Source organism: Numenius arquata, chromosome 2 (assembly GCF_964106895.1).
Source record: "Numenius arquata chromosome 2, bNumArq3.hap1.1, whole genome shotgun sequence".
Classification (NCBI taxonomy): domain Eukaryota; kingdom Metazoa; phylum Chordata; class Aves; order Charadriiformes; family Scolopacidae; genus Numenius; species Numenius arquata.
In genome coordinates, this window is record NC_133577.1 from 14,397,115 (window position 1) to 14,418,536 (window position 21,422).

The following is a 21,422-nucleotide window of genomic DNA, read 5'->3' on the forward strand; positions in this document are numbered from 1 at the left end:
CCACATGGTTTGCAATCTTATACAAAAGGGCAGTTTTTCTAAGTCCTTATCATATTACAAGTACTACAGCGAGGGCTTTCTTCAGAAACCTCTCGAGTCTTAACTTGATCATATTTCTCGCTCTGTTCACAATCAGTGTTTAAAAAAGCCCAGATCCCCCAAAAAGCAGCCTCATATGAAGAACAAATTGTTCAGACAAAAGTCAGTAAGAGCCATGTGCTTTCACATTATCTCAGCTCTTCTTCCCCAAACACATTACGCAGTTATACCACCTGTAGAAACCAGGGAAAAAATATTTATGCATATTATGTCTCATGTACAAGTAGCTTCGTTCTTCCTCACCACCCTCCGCCCTGCCAGCTCCTGGGTGTGTTGCCTCCACAGCAGACAGACAGCAGTCACGAGATGTGCTAATGACTTCTCCAGGTCACACTTCCCAGAGTCCTGTTCAAGCATTGCCAAGAGACAGTGTGACTAAGTGTGATTTTTTTTTTTTCCTGTGTGTTTATTCATTTTTTTGCTATAGAAGTTGTCTCTTGGGTTTGTGCTTTGTTATGGTTTCCTATCATTTGCTCAAAGTACAATGTTTTTATTTTTAACAGCTAGAGAATTTTGAGCCCTCAGAATGGATATTTTTCTTTTTCTTTCCTTTTATTTATTGAAGTGCGGGATGAAGCTTTTGCCCTGTCATATGTGTCTTTATTCTCTGCGCTCTCTCCCTCCAGCCCTGGGAGACTTGTGTCCCCAGGACCTCCCAGCCGGCAGCTGCCAAAGTCCTTCTCATCTCTCACAGCTTCTACAAAGTGGACGAGCTTTGCTTATAATCCCTCAGGATGACAGAGGCATAGGTCATATCTGGGGGGGTGCAGAGCACCGACTCCGAGACGGGGGAGCTGGGCATGGAGCTGCCCGAAGTCACCGAATCCCGGAAAGGCGACGGGGGCGTCAGTGCCGGAGAGTCTTCCAGAGTCAGTTTGCTGGTCGCCGGCTCCTCGTCCTCCTCCTCCTCTGGGTTCTTCTCGTAGACATATCCCTGAATGAGCTTCAGCTTCTCACTCTCCGCTTCCTCAGCCGGGGGAGACAGGGGCTCCTCGCTGAAGGCGGCCACCTGGAGAGGTGGCAGGGGTGGCTGCGGTGGCGGGGGTGGCTGGTAAGGGGGCCGCACGCCATTCCCCAAGCCGGGCGCAGGGAGGACGGTGTTGAAGTCGGGGATGCCAGTGGCAAATTTGTTGACTACCCCTTGCAGCTGGTCCATGAGAGACCGTGGCTGCAGGGGCAGAGTCTTGGGGGACTGATCGGGCAAGAAGAGGTGGGTCTCCTCCGCCATGGCCTGCAGTGGGGGCGTCGTCGCCACCCGCCTGTGCACCACCATGGAGGGGCTGCCGGGCTGGTTGAGGCGAACGGGCTCTCTATCTTCTTCCTTCACATTGTACAGAGTCTTACTGCTGATGTCGGTAAAAGTCAGGCTCTTGCTTTGGCCGTGGTAGCTTTTAGTGAGGGGTTTGATCACCGCTGTCTGATTGCACCCTGTCTCCTGGTTCTTGACATGCACTGAGAGTCTGTGCCACATATGTTCCCCCTTGGGAGCTTGTCTTCCACCTGGTTCAGACCATGACACAGACTTTCCATTAGAACTATGAATAAAATAAAGATGAGTTTATTTGCATTTACATTACGCAGACACAGGCAATATAACAAACAAGCCTACAAAAATACTGATTGCTTTGCCTCATTAATAAGCCTCCCCCCTTGAGTTCTTCGTGTCCTCCCAGAAATGCTACGGAAGGAAACAACGGTGTCTTTTAACAGCAGCAATTACTGTGATTTTCATCCAAAAGCAATTACTCCCTGCTGGTTACCCACCCTACAGCCAGCCTGGAAAGCCAAGCCCATGGGAAAGGCTCTGTGAGGGCTGGCTCTGTGTCGAGGGCTCTAGATATGTCATTTTATATCTAGGTTTGCTCATGCCACCTTGCAGGGGGGGAGAAAAAAAGAGGAAAAAAGTCACAGGAAGAGCTTTAATTAAGCCTTATTTACAGCTTATAGGAAATATTTCCAAACTGTTGGAAGAAAAACAACTCACAGCCTTAGCCTTCAGCACTCTGGGTAGAGAGAGGAATTGTAACTAACCCCTCCTCCCCTTTTTATTCCCTGCCCCCCCTTTGCACTTAGGAACAGATTAGCTATTACAGAAATGAAGGACTCCCAGGGCTGCCATCAGGTAGGAGGCAAACGCACTTCTTCCTGAGCGACTATTATTTACAAACCAGGATAAAATGCTGGGATTGAAAACAGTTGGTTTGTGTGGGTGGGAGAACAAGCAGCGACACGATCATGGTGAGTCGAACCCTCCGACTCCGCATACGGGCTGGATCCCATCAAAACGCTGGGCTGTTTGGCTGAGTGAGGACTTGAGGGTCAGGTCTGTCCCTGAGGAACAGCAGGTTTCTTACATTTCCCTGTACCTTTGCAGGGAGCAGCACTCAAAGCAGAGTGGTATCTCATTAGCAGCTGGTGGGACAGGCAGCTGAGCAGTACTTAAGAGGACCAAGCAATTGTTTAATTGCAGGTCAGGTGGTAGAGATCATTCAAAAATTATAATATACATCACCTGGGTGGAAACCAGAGACAGAAATTCTGAGATGATTTATGTGGAGCAGCTTTACCTCAGGGTTTCATCCCTCAGGGGGCAGAAGTAAACAAAGGATTAAATCTCAGACCCTGTGACTGCAGCGCAGGTGGGAGGCAATCTGGGTGGGAGGCTGGCACAGCGGCGTTGCCTCCTGCTACTGCACACAACAGGGGAGATTGCTTGCCTTACATACGGCCTGCAATATTGTTCTAAGCATTTTGCTTTTCCTTGCTCAGACTCCTGGGCTTCTCTTTTCAGGGAGTAAATAATTACCAATTGAATTTTGTAAAAAAAAAAAAAAAAAAAAAAAAAAAAAAAAAGACTGACTTTGACATAGCTGGAAGAAACTTGTACAACACAGATAATGTTGTAAATCTGGCAAACCGGAAAAGAAATGTACATGACAATGTGGCATTTTTCTGCTGAGCAGTAAATATTCCTGGAGAAAAAAAGCACTTGAGATGGATCCAAGCTGGGAAGTTCATCTCCAACTCCAGACTCCAAATGCTGGACCTGTGACTTACCACCTCTGTGGGAACTGGCTCACAAGAAAGGGCCAATCTAAAAAATTCCCCAAAGCATGTAGTTGGTAGGACCTGGAGCTGTTTGGATTTAGATCTTTAACCTAGAGGGAAAAAGCCAAGTTCCCAGCTGAAGAATGGAACCTCTATATTATAGTGATCAATGAAAAGTTAAGAATGAAGGTTTAGAAGTATTGCCATTTTGAGCTGTGGTATGACATGTTTTTGAAGTGCTATAGAGATAAGCAAATGAATGTAACTGTTGGGCGTGAAAGATTTTTAAAGTAATATTTTAACATACCAAGATCTACAAACCCTTCACACATAAACACGTTTTGACTGCTTTAACTTCAAAACAAGTCTCTTCTTGCAGAGAGGAAAAAAAGTCAAGTGCTCTTATACTATATTTTGCTGATGGTATAGCTTGCGAACACTGCAAAGGGCTTTTCTGAAAAAAACATGATGATTATCTGTTCTCTCTTATGCTAAGTCCACTTCTGCATCATTTACTTCTTCATATCTAACTCTGGTGTGTCATCTCACTTTTGAATCCCTCCTCACACCATCTGTTTAGTCTCTATCTCATTTTGTTCCCAAGATTTTGCATTTTACATCGAAGGCAAGCACTGCTATTTTAAGGAACTCACTACCTCTGTCTTCAGATCTTCCTCCTATTCAGTTCACTTTCCTCCCCCTTAGTCTCAAATTCTGCTCTTCTGGCTTCTTTCCTCTGTAGCACTCTCCATAACACTTAATCAAGCTCAAGTCAACGGCCATACATAAACTGTGCCGGGACTGCAATACTCAAACATCAACGAACAGCTTAATCAGGATTTCTCTGCTACCGACTTGCTCTTCTGGGAAAGCTGGTGCTGCCGAAGCGCCTTGCCTCGGCTTGCCAGACCTTACTGCTCGTGACTCCAATGGCCTTGTGACAAACAGCTTTAGAGCCTCAGTGACTCTCTGCGGGACCAACCTGGTGATTTCCACTGGGAAATCTCTGTTTTCTGTTACTGTTCTCCTCAGCTTCTTGTTCCAGCTCTTTCCCTCAACTTGCTGTGTCTGTGCGCCATTAGCCTGTTACTGAGTCACTTTTGAGACAGAGTCACAAGACTGTCACAGAAATACCTGTGCTCTTGTCTTGCTGGACAGCTGGTAGGGAGACACACCAAGATTGGCACATTTGGGCAGAATTAACAACTAACATGCAAGAAAAATGCTTTTTATCCTGGAACAAAGACTGGGTGTCTTGAATGGCATTAACTGATGTTTAGACAAAAAGGGAAGATGGGGCTGGGAAAGCTCAGACCTGAACTGGGTCTCAGCGATTTAGGAGTCATTTCATTTGTGCAAAGCAATGATGACAATCCTGACTGCATGTGGGATGCATGGTCACCATTTGCCAAGTGATTGTCACTTTCTTTTTTGGAGGCAGCATCCGTGGGAGAAGGTGAAGATCAAAATAATTTGCCTGATATAATGGGAGAAGGGATGATTTTTCCACACAAAGGCAGGACAGGGCACCAAGCCAGGTTACAGTTGAGGGACTGAAAATGTGATGTTCAATTGCACAGTCCCACACGAGGTGGGACTAACTGGTGTTTTCTTGCTTTTGTCAATAGAATGGTTACCCATTTCATGTCTGTCATGTATTTATATGCCTTTCCTAACTTTCTCTCTCCTTTATACAATTTCCCATAGGATTTAAACTTCACACTTACTGCCTAGAAGTTAACTCCTTGGAGAATCAAGGGATCTTAAGGTTTGTGGTTGTGTATACCCAGATTAACACTCCAAGTGTAACACTTCAAATCCTTGGATCTAGCCTAAGTGTTCAGACAGATTCTTGGGTAGCCTATTGACACATAAGATGGGCTTGCTTTTGCTTTATAGGAAAGGACATACATTAAATTTAGCTGCTCTTTCTCAGTTTTCATCACCGCTTTGTCCAGGGTTTTTGTATTCTGGGGGAATAGACATAAGTATATTTCCTGTGTGAATTTTTATTAGTTCCATGAGCAGATTTGTGACTATTTTTGGTAATTCAAAATGATTTTTTTTAACATATGCATTGATCTTTACAAAGTACTCTCTGCATGACTCTGGGACAGTCATTTTCAGATACTTTCAGCTGATGATTATAAATAAGCTAGAAAAAAAAATTCAGACCTTAACAGTTACTTACAGAAAGTCTTTAAAAGAACCGACGTACCTAAATCTGAGACTGTGGTCCAAAATACCCTTGTTTGATGGCTCACTATTCATTAAGAATCTCCAGCTGCCCAAAATCCTGCTCTTGCTTGTGACTAGGAGTGTCCCAGACTCAAGTCCAGTCACAGGCCAAGAACAGAGTTCTTGAACAAAAACAGGCTCCTGCCAGTGCCTGGAGGATCTGACCTTGTTGGCTTCTTTGGAGCAATGTCAAGTCTGAGCACCCTACAACAGATGGTTCCTCTCCACACTGCAGGGTCCTGAAGATGTCTTACTTTAGACATTGGATAGCAGAGGTTTATTTACATCTTAGAGGCTGAATGCGCATGAGGTGGAAGATGGTTGCCCCAGTGGTGTAAGGTAATCTAGTCTGTGCAGCTCTGATCCTCTCACCAGCAAAGCTAAGCCTGAGATCCAGAGCATAGAGAATTAGATGAACTTTCAGTCCTGTGTGCCTGAACCTATGTCTTTTTTGCCTTGAACATTTTATGCATAACAATCCTTAACCGATGCCACATGAAATGGTTAAACAGAGTGATATGTACTTTGATGAGGTTAACTTTAGGAACTGACATGTTGGGAAATGGCTCCTCATCTGATGTAGTCTTTGTCACTGCCAGAGCGAAACAGCTAGAGACAGAGTCAGGCAAAGTGCTTCAGAAAGAGCCCTTCCAGTTAAAAAGGAAGGAACATTCCTTGATCTGTTAGAGTTCATCCACTGTTTCATCCCTCTAGGATGATAGGGTTGTGGTCTTCTCCAAATGACCATGAGCTGAAGGAGCATCTTATGCGTGCTGAGATGAGGAACACAGTCATTTGGGCCAGGCCTGGTGATATTAGAAAATACAGATTTATGATATAAAGCTGGGGTTTTTTCAAGCAGCAATGGCAATTAACCAGTGGAAGAGGTTATAAGAGAAGTGATATATGTTCCCTTTCTTTCATTGTCAGACTGATGCTTTGGCCAAACCTACCTCCTTGCAGTCACTATAGTAACTGAAATGCCACAGCCAGTAGGAAGCATTGACATAATGTAGTGGTCCCTTCTACAAAGATAAAATCTTAAGAATGAACATTAAATGCAACCAGAGAAGGGCCTACCAACTTTGTCAGCAAAAATTAGGTCCAAACCAAACCCTGAACTATCTTACCAGCAACCAAACGAGGCCAGTGTCACGTACTGCCCAGTCAACAAATAAGTTTCCCACCTTTACAGAGTGGGACACAGTTACCCGTCACCTGACAGCTGTGCTCCAGAAAGCAGCATGTGCAGGGCTGTCCCTGTGCACGTACACAGAGATGGCCAGCCTTTAGAGACAGCGGGGAAGCAGAGCAAAGGAAAGGCCCCATCCAAATCTGTGCATTGGACAAAACCTTCCTCAGCCCCAACAGCAGTTGCTGATGGATGCCCTCCCAGGGAAGCCAGCAGAGGAATCTCTGCACTGCCCACAGAAAGGCAGTTGGCCATACATAAGCTTTCTCCAACTCTGTAGTCACGTAAGAAGCGGTAATGAGCCTGAGCAAAGCTGTGTCCCACTGTGGCCCCACTGTTCCCAGGACCCACCCTAACAAGCTTAAAATTTAAGGCTAGCACCCGCACTGCAGGTGCTTTCTGGTATCCCCAAGGTCTCCTCCGTTATTGTCTCCATTTCAGTAAGGCCACCAGGGCACGAAGTTTGATTAAGGGAGTGAACTCGTCTTAATCCAGGATAGTGGTATCTCCCTGTGCTAAACAGGACCCTCCTCTCGGAGCTGCAGCAGTCAGCCCTGCCGCTCATTAGCAGAGCAGGCCATGCTGGTTAGCATCTTCCTGCAAGCCTAATTTTTGGAGCATTGCTTCTAGGGACTAAACTCTTTTACTAACCGGGATTTAACCTCTCTGGGGCTCACCCAGGAGTGAGGGAGCCATCATTGACCACAGTCCCTCTCTGGTGTTTGCTCAGGTTTTTTGCCTGATATTATCACCTAAAAGGAAAAAAGGAATCACAAACCAATTGCAGTCTTAGTCCATTTACACTGTAATCTCTGTCTCGCTGAGAAGAGGACCTTACAACAGTTCTCACAGTGTGACTCCAGTGCTTTTTGTGGTGCTGTATAATTAGAGCAAAGTTTAACCTCCCACTTGTGTTGCTGGAAATTTAAATTACTGAACTAACTTTTCCTTGTCGCTCCCCTCCCTTTTTTTTTTTTTTTTTGGGACAAAATTGCCTTGGGCATGGGACACAATGTTCTATGTAAAATAGAGAGCTGCTTTAAATGTATGATGGAAACTGCTACACAAAATCAGGAAAACATAACACTGTCAGGCGGTCTCGCAGGGGCAGAACCTGATGAGACTTGGGGTTGTGAGTGAGCACAAGCCCAGAGCCACCTTTCCAACCTTGCGTCTTGCCACAGACTTACACCAAGTATATCTAACCTATTCATTTCCTTCATTAGTTATTCTGCTGCAGAAGTTAAATATTACTTTGATCTGAGCAGCACATAGACTTTCTAACGTACATCGACCCTTTTGATAACTGATTTTTTTGCTGATTTTTTTCTTTTTTAATTTTAAATGTTAATATTATACAGGGTGTAATGTGGATGCAGTAGCTATGTCTAGCTTGAATACCCTGTGATGTGATCCTGGTTTCCATCCACAGGGTCCCCAGGTTGGGGTCAGACTCTTAGGGCAGGATCAGAAGGTGCCAGCCTCCTCCGCTCCCCGCCTCCGTCCCATGCCCTGGTCACCCAAACGGGGAAAGCAGGAGCCAGGAGTGGGGTCACACACTCAACGCTTGTGCTACCATGGAACCGGGTTGCTGTTAGGCTCATACCTGGTCCCAGGGGCAGAGAAATACTCCCAAATCCTACAGCTCAGATATAGCCAAATATCCCTAAATAAATAGATTTATTCACTTTGGGACTTAACAATTATGTATATCTATGCAGACACTATTATACAACTGTATATTTGGCGGGGGGGGGGGGGTCGAGAGAGATGCTCACTGCAATGCTTCAGCATAGTTGAAGTCCTACAACTTTAGCATGTATCACAGATCCTACTTACCTAGCTCAACAAAGGTGTGAGAATATTACACTGACAATGTGGATAAAGCACTGACCACTAATTATAATGACTACTGCTTTGTAGTCTCATCTGAAATATAGATGCTATGTCACATTTCAGTCATCCATCTAATTATTAGTCAAGAAACTTTGGTTCACCAGTGTGTTCATTAAGTATTTTGAAAAAAAAAAAAAAAAAAATCAAATAGCTGCTAGTGTGTTGCTTGGAGAAAACAACTTATTCTAATAGATAATACAAAGTTCAGGATAATAAACAGTTTGCCCCAAATAGCAAGCAAATTCTTCCAGTGTTCAAGAAGTGAAGATCAGAAACCTGCAAATCAAAGTGAAATTAAAAAGTGCTCTGACTAGTGAATAATTTTTGAATCTGTTTATTTTGTTGTTAATAATAAGTAACCCCCACCAAATACTCAGAATGAATACATCCTACTGGATCAACTTTGTAATTTTTTTAAAGGTTTAAACTGCACTGTTTAAAGTCAGTGCGGTGCACGGAAAAAAGCATGGTGTAAATTATCACAGATCCTCTGATATCTGTTGACATCTCTGATATCAGCAGAGAAGCACATTTGTGTTACCTGAAGATGTGCCTCATGCTGCACATTCAAATAAATGTATGTGACAGTGCAGCCAATTACCATACCTGAACTGAAGCATTTATTCAGACAGGCTCAAAAAGGAGCACAGCTGATAGAACCTGAAAACTGAAAATTACGATGTTTTGAGCAAAGGGACCTGGAAAGCTTAGGAACATGGAGAGAAAATGATAGAATGAAATTAATTTAGGAAAAGGGTGGGTGGGTACAAACAAGACAAAATAGCCTGTAGGATGGGAAGGCTGTGAAGATCAATAACCTTCAAAAAACATTGCATCAAAAGAAATAACCATCGAAAAAGATCTAGAGCTGCTGTTGAATAAGAAACTAATTAATGAACTTTGAATGTAATAAAACCACAAAAAAAAGCACGTGAACTCTGTGTTCCCCACTCAAAAGCACCGCTCCATGGTACAGAGCTTAGGAGGTCTTTCCTATGAATGCAGTTTAATAGTAATTAAGACAGTTGGGGGTTTTTACTTGGTCTCTGTGATCCTCTGTGGTTCTGATGGAAAATGATTTGGGGCATCACAGTTTTTACCAGAAAGAAATTGAAGAACTGGAACAGAACAGCAACAAAAACCATTGGGGACAGAGAAGAGAGTCTGTGAGAGAAAGCTAAATTAGCTGAATATATTCAGTTTGATTTCAGACAGCTGAAAGGCATTAGCACTGAGGCTGGAAGGTATTTCACACAGCATACAGATGCACAACTGAGAGACCTAGATGAAATTACAAAAGAGACAAATTATACTGAAAATCCAGAATATTTCCTAATCAATAGCCATATCAGAGCAGGAATAAATTCCTGATGAGCTGGTAAAAACCCATTGTTGTGGATATTTGTTGCCAAAAAGTGTGCAGCCCTTGCAGAGGTAGTGGTCAATGTGGTCTTTCTCCCACTATAACTTGTCAGATTCTCTGGTATACTTGAGCATAAAATAAACTCCCAACAGTTTAAACAGTGTTCAGAGAGCCATCAGACTTGCCTTAACATGCCAGCATTTTTAGTGCAAACTTAACCCAGTTGCCACAGGAAACTTAGTCATGAGGCTTCTCGTTTGTAATATGCAGCTCTCCCTAATATGCTGCAGTAGATAAAGCAGCTGGTAAAGCCTGTGGGTTTTCTGGGTGTATCTGAAAGTTTCCATAGTAACAAACGTGCAGCTTCAGAAGAAGAGAGCCCTGAAACTCAAACCTGATGTTTCTGAGTTTTTTGATGTGATTATAAATTTTTATGATTCTATATTTTCATGTTTCTGCGTTTTCTGCCATCTCCAGGATGTTACAGAGAACGGAGATCAACATTAGCTCAGTAACTGACACTAAGTATTGTGTACATAAGAGCACAAGAGAATTTCAAGTCCCTACAACTAACTTCTTGTAACTGGCAGGTAGGGAAACCGTATCACCCATGGTTGAGGTAGCGAAGCGGGGCTTCCTCGGGAAGATCCAGACTTGCAAACTACTGCAGTTCTGGTGACAGAGACTCGGGCAAGAGGCCAGGTGGTGGTGAAATGACTGGCACTTGCCTACTGTAGGCTGCACGGCCACAGGGAGCTCAGGCAGTCGGTCACTGATGGAGGACGTGCCCTTCCCCTGGCCGCAGTGCAGCGCTGCCAGGGCTCTGAAAGCATCAGCCTTGGCCGGAGGGAGAGGGAAGCCCAAGGGGCTGGGATGGGCAGAGAAGCCACAATAGCAAGCTTCATGCTCAGCAGGTCTGAAAAGCTCCGCTGCTTTTTAAAGCCTTTCTTATCTGTGCAGCTGCCACAAGCATTTGAATTCCTGTTTGGAGTCCCACCAGAAGTGTTTCTCAGGAGCTTGTGTGGATGAGGATTTTTTTTTCTAAACTGAAAAAAAAATCCCAAGCATTGTCATGCAAAAAGCAGGAGTGCTTCCCTGTGCTCAGGAGTTTTATAGCTTCTGCCCATGCTTTTTGAATACAGTCTGTTGTTGCATTCACCTTCGCCTCTTAATGGTATGCCTGTGTTGGACTCCCATCTCACCATCAGTCTTTCCAGACAGACAATTGGCGATCTGTGCCCTGGGAATCTGCAGCACTTGTTCCAGATCAGAAAAGAAGGGCATATTGTTGTCAGACTGGAAGCTAATAACAAAATGTTTGTTCTGCTCCTTACACTGGCTTTGCAAAGCTCGCCTTTCAGGGTGGCAAATCTGGTTGCTGCACAGGCCCTGTAAAACCATCACCACTGCTCCAAATATATGATGCATTATATGAATTTCTTCTGATCTGCATATCAGAGGGGCAGGTTTGATTGAATTAACATCATTGCTACCTGTCCAAAAATAGCATAGGCTGTCAGAGGCATGTACAGAACTAGAATGCTTTGTCTCTGATTAGAGGAGCTGAACAGCATCTCTGGCCGTAGAGGGACGGCGCTGCTCAGAATGCTGTGTCAGTGGATCACAGGCAGCTTTCCACCTAGTCACTGCACAACCTTCCCTGGGGCAGGGAGCGGGACTGTTTCACATCTGCAGTTTATCAGCTGGAAACGAGCATAAATCTGTCCTGGAAGAAATGAGGCGAAGCCTTTCTGTTTCTGCAACAGCTAGCGTATTTTCTCTGCCAGGTTTGTGTTTGCTCAGAGGGCAGTATTTGCACTTCTTATTTCTGAAGAGCTGAACTTTGCTATTGTTGACTGAATGAAGAATACGCAGAATCTGAACATCTTTCAGAAACTATAACAGGAAAAATTTCTCTGCTACTGTTTAAAGATACTTTAGGGCAACTGTTTGTTCCTAGGCTAGACTCTGCTCGTTTTATTTACATGCGCCTGCTCATTGTTTCTCTGTTCTTCGAGCCCTACTGAACCAGTGTTTTCTGTGTTCCCTCTGCTGGCTCTGCAGCAGCAGTTCACTAACAAGCACAGTTAGCAAGAGCTGTGCACAGCAAAGGTGTCTTGCCCAGAGACAGCCACTAGATTGTTGTTTAAAGCACGCAGGATAATGTCATCTCCATGCAAAACTGTAAAAAAGAAAAAAAATGTTGGCTAAATGGAAAAAGAAGATAAAATTAGTACAAAAAAAAGATGTATTTGCAAATTTGTAGGCATTTACAAATAAATTTGAAGGCTTAAAAAAAAAAAAAAGTAAAGGCTGCAAAAAAATTGTTCAGTGTCCTCTTCATCACATCTGGACAATCAGATTAAGGCATTGTGCAAAACAGGGGACATAGCAAATTTCCCATCTTTAATGGCATGCACCACATTTGTCCCATCATTAGACATGATAAACCAATGAGAAAGAGAAAGCAAGGGGTAAAACCACTCTTTGTCATGCAGCTTCTCTTACACATTCACTGCAGTGTGGGATTTTTCAAAGCTGCACATGTGCCGACGGACACTGGCTGGTGGGCGAGAACTCTGGCTGCCTCTTCCTGAAGATTGAAAAGAAAAAGACACCCAGTGAGTGGTTATACACATGTGCACACATGGTGGCTATACCACTCAATAGGGTGCCTGTCCCTCACCTATGCCTACGGGTCACTGTGGGCTTTCCCATTTTTTCTGCTCACCCTCATTGTGCCAGTCGCCTCGACTTGCACACAGGTTTCTCCTTGGCTCCAGTTTTGTTTAAAATAGATGCTCGTGGTGTTTGTCCCTGCTTCCTCTGCTGAGCCCTGATGCACTTTACATACCAGATGGCAAGGGCTGCTGTGCATTTAGCTGTCAGTGTCACTTCCCCCCTGGTATTCTCAATGCAGGGTGAAGTGATGAAAAAGGAGCATCTGCCTTTCGCCTCTTATTTACAAAAGCAACACCAAAAGGCTGTGTTGGTGGAGTTTTTAATATAAACTCAGCTCCTGCTTTTCCCTGTGTCTCTTATTCCCATAATCTGCTTTCCTAAATGTTTCCTTTTTTCCAAGTTTTAGCTCTAGCTGAATAGTCACTAGCTTTCACTATGTGTGATTTCACTGTATGTTCTTCTTTTTTCTCATGGAAACTTTGGCCTTATTGAGGTAGACACAAAATGAAGAGTCTCCTAGATGCTCTATCTGCAATGGTAATTCCAAAAGGGATTGTAGATTGCAGTTTTGGCCATTAATATAATACAATTTCCACTTCATTTTTATCCTCTTCCTTACCCTATCAAGTGGATGCAAACTATTATTTGTCTTCCCCAGTATCAATAAAAATATATATACACACACGCGCGTGCTTTGACAAAAATCTCAGATAGTTTTGCACATGGAATGCATCAATGAATTTCTGCAAAAAAAAAAAGTTGTCATTGTATTGCAAATAAAATGCAAATCAAAATTCAGCATTTCTTCCCATCAAACAGACAATCATAGTGCATGCTTGCCAGACTTCTGTTTACCTCAAAACAACAGATTCATGGATGGTATGTGCATTGTACTACGTACTCAGTACAGCTGCTAATGAGCCAAACAAGCCATTCTTCTCATCACATACTAAAGCACAGGAGCACAGCGTGATGTACACAGAATACATGCATACCCATTTTGGAGAGGTAGATGCCTTGAGATGACTTCTGAACTATTATGAATAAAACACAAATAAGACATACTGCTGAGCAATCTTGTAAACCTACTCACTTTGAAGTCTCTAGAATAATTAAATTCCTTACCAGCTGTAATGAGATCTCTGAGATTTGACAATTTTAAGACGACCATAATTAGGAACTTAGCTACCATGCTCTTTCCTACACCCTATTAAAGTTACAGAGATTATTAAGCTTCTGATTAAACAGAATACCCAACATTTCTACAGACCTCCAGTTTTCTTCATCTGTTGACAGAACAAGAGCTTTCTACTTTCTTTGATTGCTTTGTGAAAAGTCAGAAATTAGTACTTTATTCAGTCACAGGAGCTAATTTTACAAAACAAGTAGCAACATGCAGCTGATTATCCAGGAGAAGAATCCAGTTCTAAATGTATTTCACACAGGTGCAGTGCTGTATGCACAGTAGAGGGCACACAGCCATGGAGATCCCTGCTCAGGGACCCTGGAAAAGGTGGAAGGCTTTTGATTCAGAGCGGTGCTTGGGACCTGGGTCTTTCTGAGTCAACAGACTTTACCAGCTATCGTCCCTCATCTACTGCAGTATGCTGTTGCTTCTGGCTTGCTTAGTTGCATCCCTTGTTCACCGCCCTGTATTTTTTCTTATTCAGATATATCTCCAGTGTGAGTTCAGAGCATTTTGCTCTCCAAGCGTTGGGTATCTGTAGACCTTGTATTGAAACCCTCCTATGTGGAAGGAATAAGCCTGCTTCCTCAGGCAGTCCAAAGTGCTTCCTAACATGTTCAAAATACAGGGAACTCTTTTCTTACTGTGGCTGTAGTTGTGTTCCTCAGCCAAAATCAAGCTCTAGATATTACATGTAATAGAGCATGCAACTCCCAAATGCCTCACCAGATTTGCGTGCTGTGGGAGGCTGTTGTTAAAATGCTGCCAAGCTCCATCGAAGCAGTGGTCTGCCTTTTGGTCAAGGTCAAGGGGGAACCTCATACGATGATATACAGCATGTACACTACAGAAATCAGCTCTAAATCTCGAAGTTCATGCTTCAGTAGAATTTGGATTTGGATTTATAGAGAAATTCAGATTTACGATGTTATGGGAAATGTAGTGCATGTGTTGATTATACTTCAGTGAATTATTTTGCAATTATCAAACCATTGTCGACTGCATAAATAATAATAAAAAATGCTTTTGAAGCATTCCATTTGAAGTATCCTTGTAGGCTTGCTTTGTCTTACTAGTAGTGTGTGCTAATACTGCAGACCCCTGACTCAGGATTAGTGCTCAGATCTCTTGTACCTCTCTTTTGTCCTTCTATTCTTAATTATGACCGTGTATCCTCTCTTCTTCCTCCCAGCCTTGCAGGCAGTGATGGAATTTCACATACATTTCTCTGGTTACCAAAAAATTAGGTAGCCTGCCTATTTTTACAACATGAGGATTAATGGGTCATTTCTGGGGCAGTCTTCTCAAGGATAATTCCTGCTGAGTTAAGGATGGTTATTTGTATCCTCAGCCCAGAGGCAGGATGGATCTTCTGTGCATTTGAACGAGGAGTTGGCATACCATCATGAAAGTGTCTGAACTGCTTTCTAATGAATCCCTGGGTGCAGTAACAGGGAGTCTGGCAGAGGAAGCAGGGTGGCAGTGCAGAGAGTTCCTGAAGGAAGTGGATTAATTGCTTTACTTTATGTTCTTTGAAGCAGAAAAATGCTTCTAGCCAGTCGTTCAGCACTCAGGGTAGGTAACAGGCATGTTGAAATCTGCAGCAAGGAATATAAAGGATCTGAGGGAAGAGTCACTCTTGCCACTATTTTTTCTCTTTAAGTCTAAATGAATCATCCCACAAGGCAAACAGCTGCATCAGGATTGTAGGAAAGTGTAAACTGTTATCTGTAATGTTTTATATCAGCTATGAAACTAGAAACATTCACCTTCTGCTCTGGAATTACCCTCTCTGCTCATCCAGACTCCCTAAACAGACCCAAATTGAATGAATCTGTCTGGCGTCCAAGATTACTGAAATTCAGGACACTGTTACCTATCGTCTGAAGCCATGGTCAGAGATCCTCCACGCTAGATGCTGCCCAGGCTGTAAGAAAAGCTTTTGCATTCCCCACAGTCAAGAACATACAGAAAAGCACAGCCCCAGATTTTATACAATCTAATCTGAAACAACTGACCATCGATAACATTAGGAAGAAAGCAAGGTGGGGAGGAAATTCAAGAGAAATGATGATGGCACGATGCTGATGCTTACAAGTGATAGCCTCGAATCATTCCCTAGCTTTAATACAGGAAAGGAGAAGCCTTGTGCCATGTGCCGTGGCACACTGTCATCACATCCTAGAGTAGTTCCTGCTCCAGCATTCAGCCTGACTGCCCTCTGCACTCCCAAGGGACAGCTCAGCAACACCACAAACTTTATAGCCTGCTTTTCACCTCCTCAACCAGCCTGAAAGACAACTGGGGAGGTAAGAACACTTTGTATGTAGAACCAGATCCGTAAAGCGCTCAACTATACATTCATCCCAAATTCTCTTGCCTCTCTAGATCTAGCATCTTCCTAGGCAGAAGCATGTTCATTTTCTGATACTTGTGTCCTTGAAAGGTCAGGTTTCTTGTATGGTTGTGATGGCTGGATCAAAACATATCTACAGAAAGAGAAGCAAGGCCTTGTCCTTTTCCTGTAGGAAGAGAAGCTGAATTTTCAATACCTTTTATATGAGCCAAAGGTATTTCTTTCATTTCTGTTGAAATATTTCAACATATTTCTGCAATATATGTTATTAAGGCAATAGAAGAAGTTGGGAAAATGGACAGGTTTTCAGTACAAATTCATTTTTAAAGCACAAGTCCTGAATTCCAGCCCCAGAGATGGTTAGAAATAATTGCTCTGAGTTTTAACTTAATTATGCTAATCAGTGGTGCAGTGGCAGTTTTTGGAGAGAAAGAATTCATTAAGAGCAGTGGAGCAAAGAGCACTGCAAGTAGGAGCGAGGTTATAGGGTCATTGGCCCTCGCCAGGCTGAGTGAGACATACAGATAATTATCACCCATGGAGGAGCAGAAGGGATTTCACAGCACTCCCTCTCTCTGGAGGTGTGAGCATCTGCCAAACAGGACAAAAGGGTCACTGTCACCAAGGAGAACATAGTCCCAGGAGGATGCCCAGAAAGACCTAGGGCTGAGCTGCATGGTGGAGACTGAGCTCGGGCTGCACTTCAGGTCACCCCGGGCCAGCAGGAGCCAGCTGTGTGCCCAGGGGTGCTCCAGCCCTCCCCGGCTGCTCCCTCCTGCTGCTCCACCCGCCCCTCTGTGCCAGCACAACCCTTGGTGCAATTGCTCAATGAGCTGGCAGGGAATGACAGGGACAACTCATCTGGGTCACAGCTAAATCAGAAAAAGAAAGGAAAAAAAAATATATTATCAGTTCCCTGCTCCAGTTCACAGCATGGCCATCCAGGCTCTTGTCCCTGCGTAGTTGGAGGGACAGCATGGGTAAAAGGAAGGCTTTGGGTGTCATTTCTGGCTTAGGGCAGCTTAAAGTATTTGTGGATTTATAGGCTATGATAGCCCAAAGTAGCCGCAGGCAAATCTCTCAGCTGTCCAGGATGGTGGCAGGAGAAATTTTTGAGATAACTTATATAACCCTAAAGATTAAGAAATGTGCGTAACCTTACATTTCAGAGGATATGGGAAAGTAAAGGAGGAAGGACTACTCACTGATGAGGGAGCACAGAGATGCCTGGGGCCACACCTTGTACCTCCCAGGAGCCTGTACTGCCCAGACACACACGGGCACCTGCAGCCCACACACATGAGCCCCCACTCCACACCCACGCGAGCTCCCACGACACCCCCGCCAGCCCATGCTGCGTACACGTGAGCTCCCGAGGACCCTTGCAGAGCTGCTGGGTCGCCCCTGCGTGCTGACAGCATTAACCTGGCCGGTGGCAGTGCAGGTTAGTGGCCGGCTGGCCCAGCCCGGGCAGCTCACGGCAAGTCTCAGCTCGGTGGGGTTAATGCCACCCACGCGCTTAATCTGCTCGCCGGGCATTTTTTGCAGTCGTCGCTGCTGCAGCAGCTATGCTTTCAAGCGTAGCCCCGTGTCAGCCCTTGTCAGTCCGCTCAAGGTGGATAATCTCTCCATGAGGGCTTACACAGACTCTGGGATTGGCTTTTTTTTATTTGGCTGGTTGTTCTGGGGATATTTTGCTGCTGGCTGTCTGGTTAGTTGGCTGGTTTGGGGGCTTTGGGACAGAAAAAAAATAATGACTAACACGGAATCAGTCCCAATTTCCAGACAATCCTTGATCTGTGAACGCAAGCCAGCCAAAACAGGATGAAATGAACCATCTGACATGATCCAGCTTGTGCCTTGAAAAAAATGGCGAGAAGAGAACATAAAAAATTACTTTCCATGGAAGCAGAGGGGAAGACTAACACGAGCTTTAAGTAAGAGAGCAACAAGAGCAGACATTCCTGGCTTTAACACATTAAAGGATAAGGAAAGATTAATAATGCTGTGTAAAGAGAAGGCTGCTATATTAGCTAGAAGGTGGCTTGCAGATGGGCATTTAAACTGAGCCTGTGGTACTCTGGGGGTACCTGGGACTGATCAGACTGAAACTGCAAACACCAGCAAACCATCTACTAGCGAGGAGCTGCTAGAATCACATCAGGGGCTCTTGTTTTTTTAGAGTTTAAGATCAGCTTTGACATCTCCGTTTGTGGTGCTGCAACATAGCTGAGTTAATCTAATGATTTGCTGCTGAAAGGGACAACTCTCACCCCTGTTCCCCAGACCAAGGGCAGCAGGAACACCTTCTCTGGTGCTGACATTAATGTTTATCTGACCTTGAGATCTGGCTCAAGGACAATCCAGTAGACAATAATTCTCCTTTTTTCTTTTTTTTTTCCTCCCTCTCTGTAAGATTATTTTTACAAGGTAGAAGAAAAACACTTTCTGCAAAGCATAAAAGAACCACAGAGAAGGGGAAACAACTTAAGAAGAGATAACTGAAGCAGTAAACTAGAAATGGTAAATTGTTGATAATGCGGTAATAAGAAACCTGTAGTTTTTAGTCTTCAAGTGGGCTTTAAAGTGACAAATTGTGTTATTGCTTCTAGCCTGCACAATTGTTTGCTGTTTGCAGTGATAATGCCTTTTAACCTGTGCTTGTCAGGTGTGGGAGGCTGAATGCCAGAGCACATATATGCTCTAACTTATTTAGCTGACTTGTTATTTCAAAATTAAATAGTCTTTAACAACTTCAGTGTGGAGGCAGATGTTCTATTGATACAATATACTTTCCTTTTCAACCCACACTTAAAGTGGTTTCTTAGAGTCCTTTGGCATATCGGAGAACATAACCTGTGTCATTGGCCAGGATTATTAGTCACTCTGACAGTGGATATCTTCTGTGTGGACATTTTATCTGTCATAAAGTCTGTTCTGTGGATTTCCCAGCCTGGGTCTGGAAACCCCAAACAAAGAACTGGTGATGCTGATTTTGCCCTTTCATAGTTTTTGGGACAGAGCGGATAACTGGGAGAACAGAGGAGAACATGGTCAGATCTCTGCTCTGGCTGTAAATGGTAGTCCATGCATTTGGGGCAGATGGAAAACTGTATCAGAAGGTAGGTGAGAAAAACCCCCATCAAACCATACTAGCTAAAAAAAATCAAAGTCAAGCAGGAAGCAAAGATGGAGATTTTGAAATTACTCGATCTTCCCTTTACAAACCCTTATGTTACTATAGAAAAAAAAATAGAAGAAAGAAATTTGCTCCATTACAAACACCTGGAGGGCAGACATTCCGCAAAGACCACATTCAGATTTGGACTAAGTGGTGCACCAGGAGTTAGCCTCTGCTTTGCCATACATCGTATCCAGCACCAGTCTCTCCATCTCCTGTGTTCTATGAAAGCAATGTGAAGATTGGAAAAATTAGGAAAAATTAGGCATTAAGTGTTGTAGGAGGTAGTAAAGGTGTTTGTAAATGAATGGGTCTGAATTTTGGAGTATTTAAAAAACAAAAAAAAAACAAAAAAAAAACAACGGGCTTCTGCAGGTGCCTGGCTACTCTGCTGTGTCCTATCCCTGATCAGGCACAAATGTGTGCAGGCTGTGATCTCACAAAGGCTGGTGCAATCAGCTGTTGGAGCATATGTAAGCTGAAAGTGCTGGACTTTTGTTTCCAAAGTTTAGTAAAAGTACTTTTGTCAAAAATACTCCCAGCTCTGGGTGCTCAAATAGGTGGGGAGAGGAGGGTCAGAGCTAACCTGAGCTACTGCTGGTGAGAAACTTTTTCAGACCCTTCCTTAGGATAGGAATATCTGTGAAGAGCATCCCCAATTTACAGTGATCATATAAATCAGATAGACTGGTCTTTGTGCCTTGGCACCATCCTGACAAATTTGCTTTGAAACACATTACTGACCAACTGATAGAGCAATGTGCAGGCTTCTTCCTGCAGCACAAAATGTATGTGCTATTATCATCCACCAAGGGCGTTGGAGATATTTCTCTAATGAAACGTAGAACAACACTGGACTGAGACTAACACTATATAATCTTGATAAAACCCTGCTCAGACGATTTAATTTCTAACAGGGTGGAAAAACATACATGCCTACAGTCCCTTAACAGAGATGGACCATCTTCTCTCTGGGGGTGTGATTCGCCTATGAATTACAGTCTTGCTAGAAATCAGGAGCTCTGTCAGCATGTTTGCAGCACCTGCAGTTCGGCTTGCAGTGTTTCGCTATGTGGGGCAGCCCTAATCAGAGGAGAGCGCTCATCGCAGACAGGGATGAGCTTGGTGGACAAACCAGAAAGCGAGAGGCCTTTCGCATCAGTGAAAGAGGTGACATCCAAGAGTGCTCTCCTCTTCTTGGGCTCTTAAGTGCTTGTGCGACCCTAAGCATGAAAAGGGATTAAATAAATTAGCAGTAGGAACTTTGCACTGAACAGCAGGGATGAATCAAGAATATTGTGCAGGCTACCTTTTAATTTGAGGAAAAAACTAAACCTCTCTATTAACTATATATAGAATAATACATATATTAGGAAGAAATTCTTTACTTAGGAAGAAATTCTCTACTGTGAGGGTGGTGAGACACTGGAGCAGGTTGCGCAGAGAAGTTGTGGATGCCCCATCCCTGGAAGTGTTGAAGACCAGGCTGGATGGGATTTTGAGCAACCTGCTCTAGTGGGAGGTGTCCCTGCCCAAGGCAGGGGGATTGGAACTCCATGATCTTTCAGGTCCCTTCCAACTCTAACCATTCTATGATTCTATATAGACGTGTATAGTGCTTGTGCTGTTTTACATCTGTATCTAGGGAATATCAGAGATCTGCATTATATCCTTCAGTACCCAAATTTTTGTTCAGTTCTAAATTAGCTCAGAGATGTATGAAATCACAAGGTGGCTCAGAGATCCCTGCAGAATAAACACAGAATATCTTGCGTGTTTATTCTAGCAAGTGTTTGTACATGAATTATCATGTGTTCATGAAATGTCACAGCACTGTTTGCTTCTGCTGAGGGGAGGTGAATAACTGAGGCACAGGGCTGAAACAGCAAGCCTTTGAGGATAGGAAGGAGGTAAAATGTATTCTTGACTTAAAAAATCTTAATGTACCCTCTCGTACACTTGTATTTTAGTTCTTTATTCCATTTCCATTTTAAAATGCTCATTTAAATAAATAAATGGCTGTTATGCATTTTAAAATTATATTTCAGAACACTCCCCTCCATAAGCATGGGTTGTTGGTGGTTTTTTTTCATAAGTATGTGTTTATGAGAGTTGGAGTCTGACTTCTATATGTAATATGGGGAAATATCCAGGCTTTTAGGTGCTTATCTGAATGCAGCC

The 21,422-nt window shown here is 43.6% G+C and overlaps 1 protein-coding gene across 3 annotated transcripts in view; it reads right to left on the reverse strand.

Annotated features, from left to right (window-relative positions):
• Positions 1–796: 796 nt before the first annotated feature.
• The window catches only part of GRM1 (glutamate metabotropic receptor 1), a 179,611-nt gene continuing 158,985 nt past the window's right edge, over positions 797–21,422 (reverse strand). The window contains exons 8-9 of one of the 3 annotated variants that reach the window (XM_074144511.1): positions 13,514–13,552; positions 12,369–12,429 (exon numbers count right to left, since the gene is read on the reverse strand). In XM_074144511.1, the coding sequence (XP_074000612.1) occupies positions 12,369–12,429; positions 13,514–13,552 (100 nt within the window). Of the gene's footprint in view, positions 1,635–12,368; positions 12,430–13,513; positions 13,553–21,422 lie in introns of those variants that run through there. The other 2 variants (XM_074144510.1, XM_074144512.1) reach the window with 2 other exon arrangements.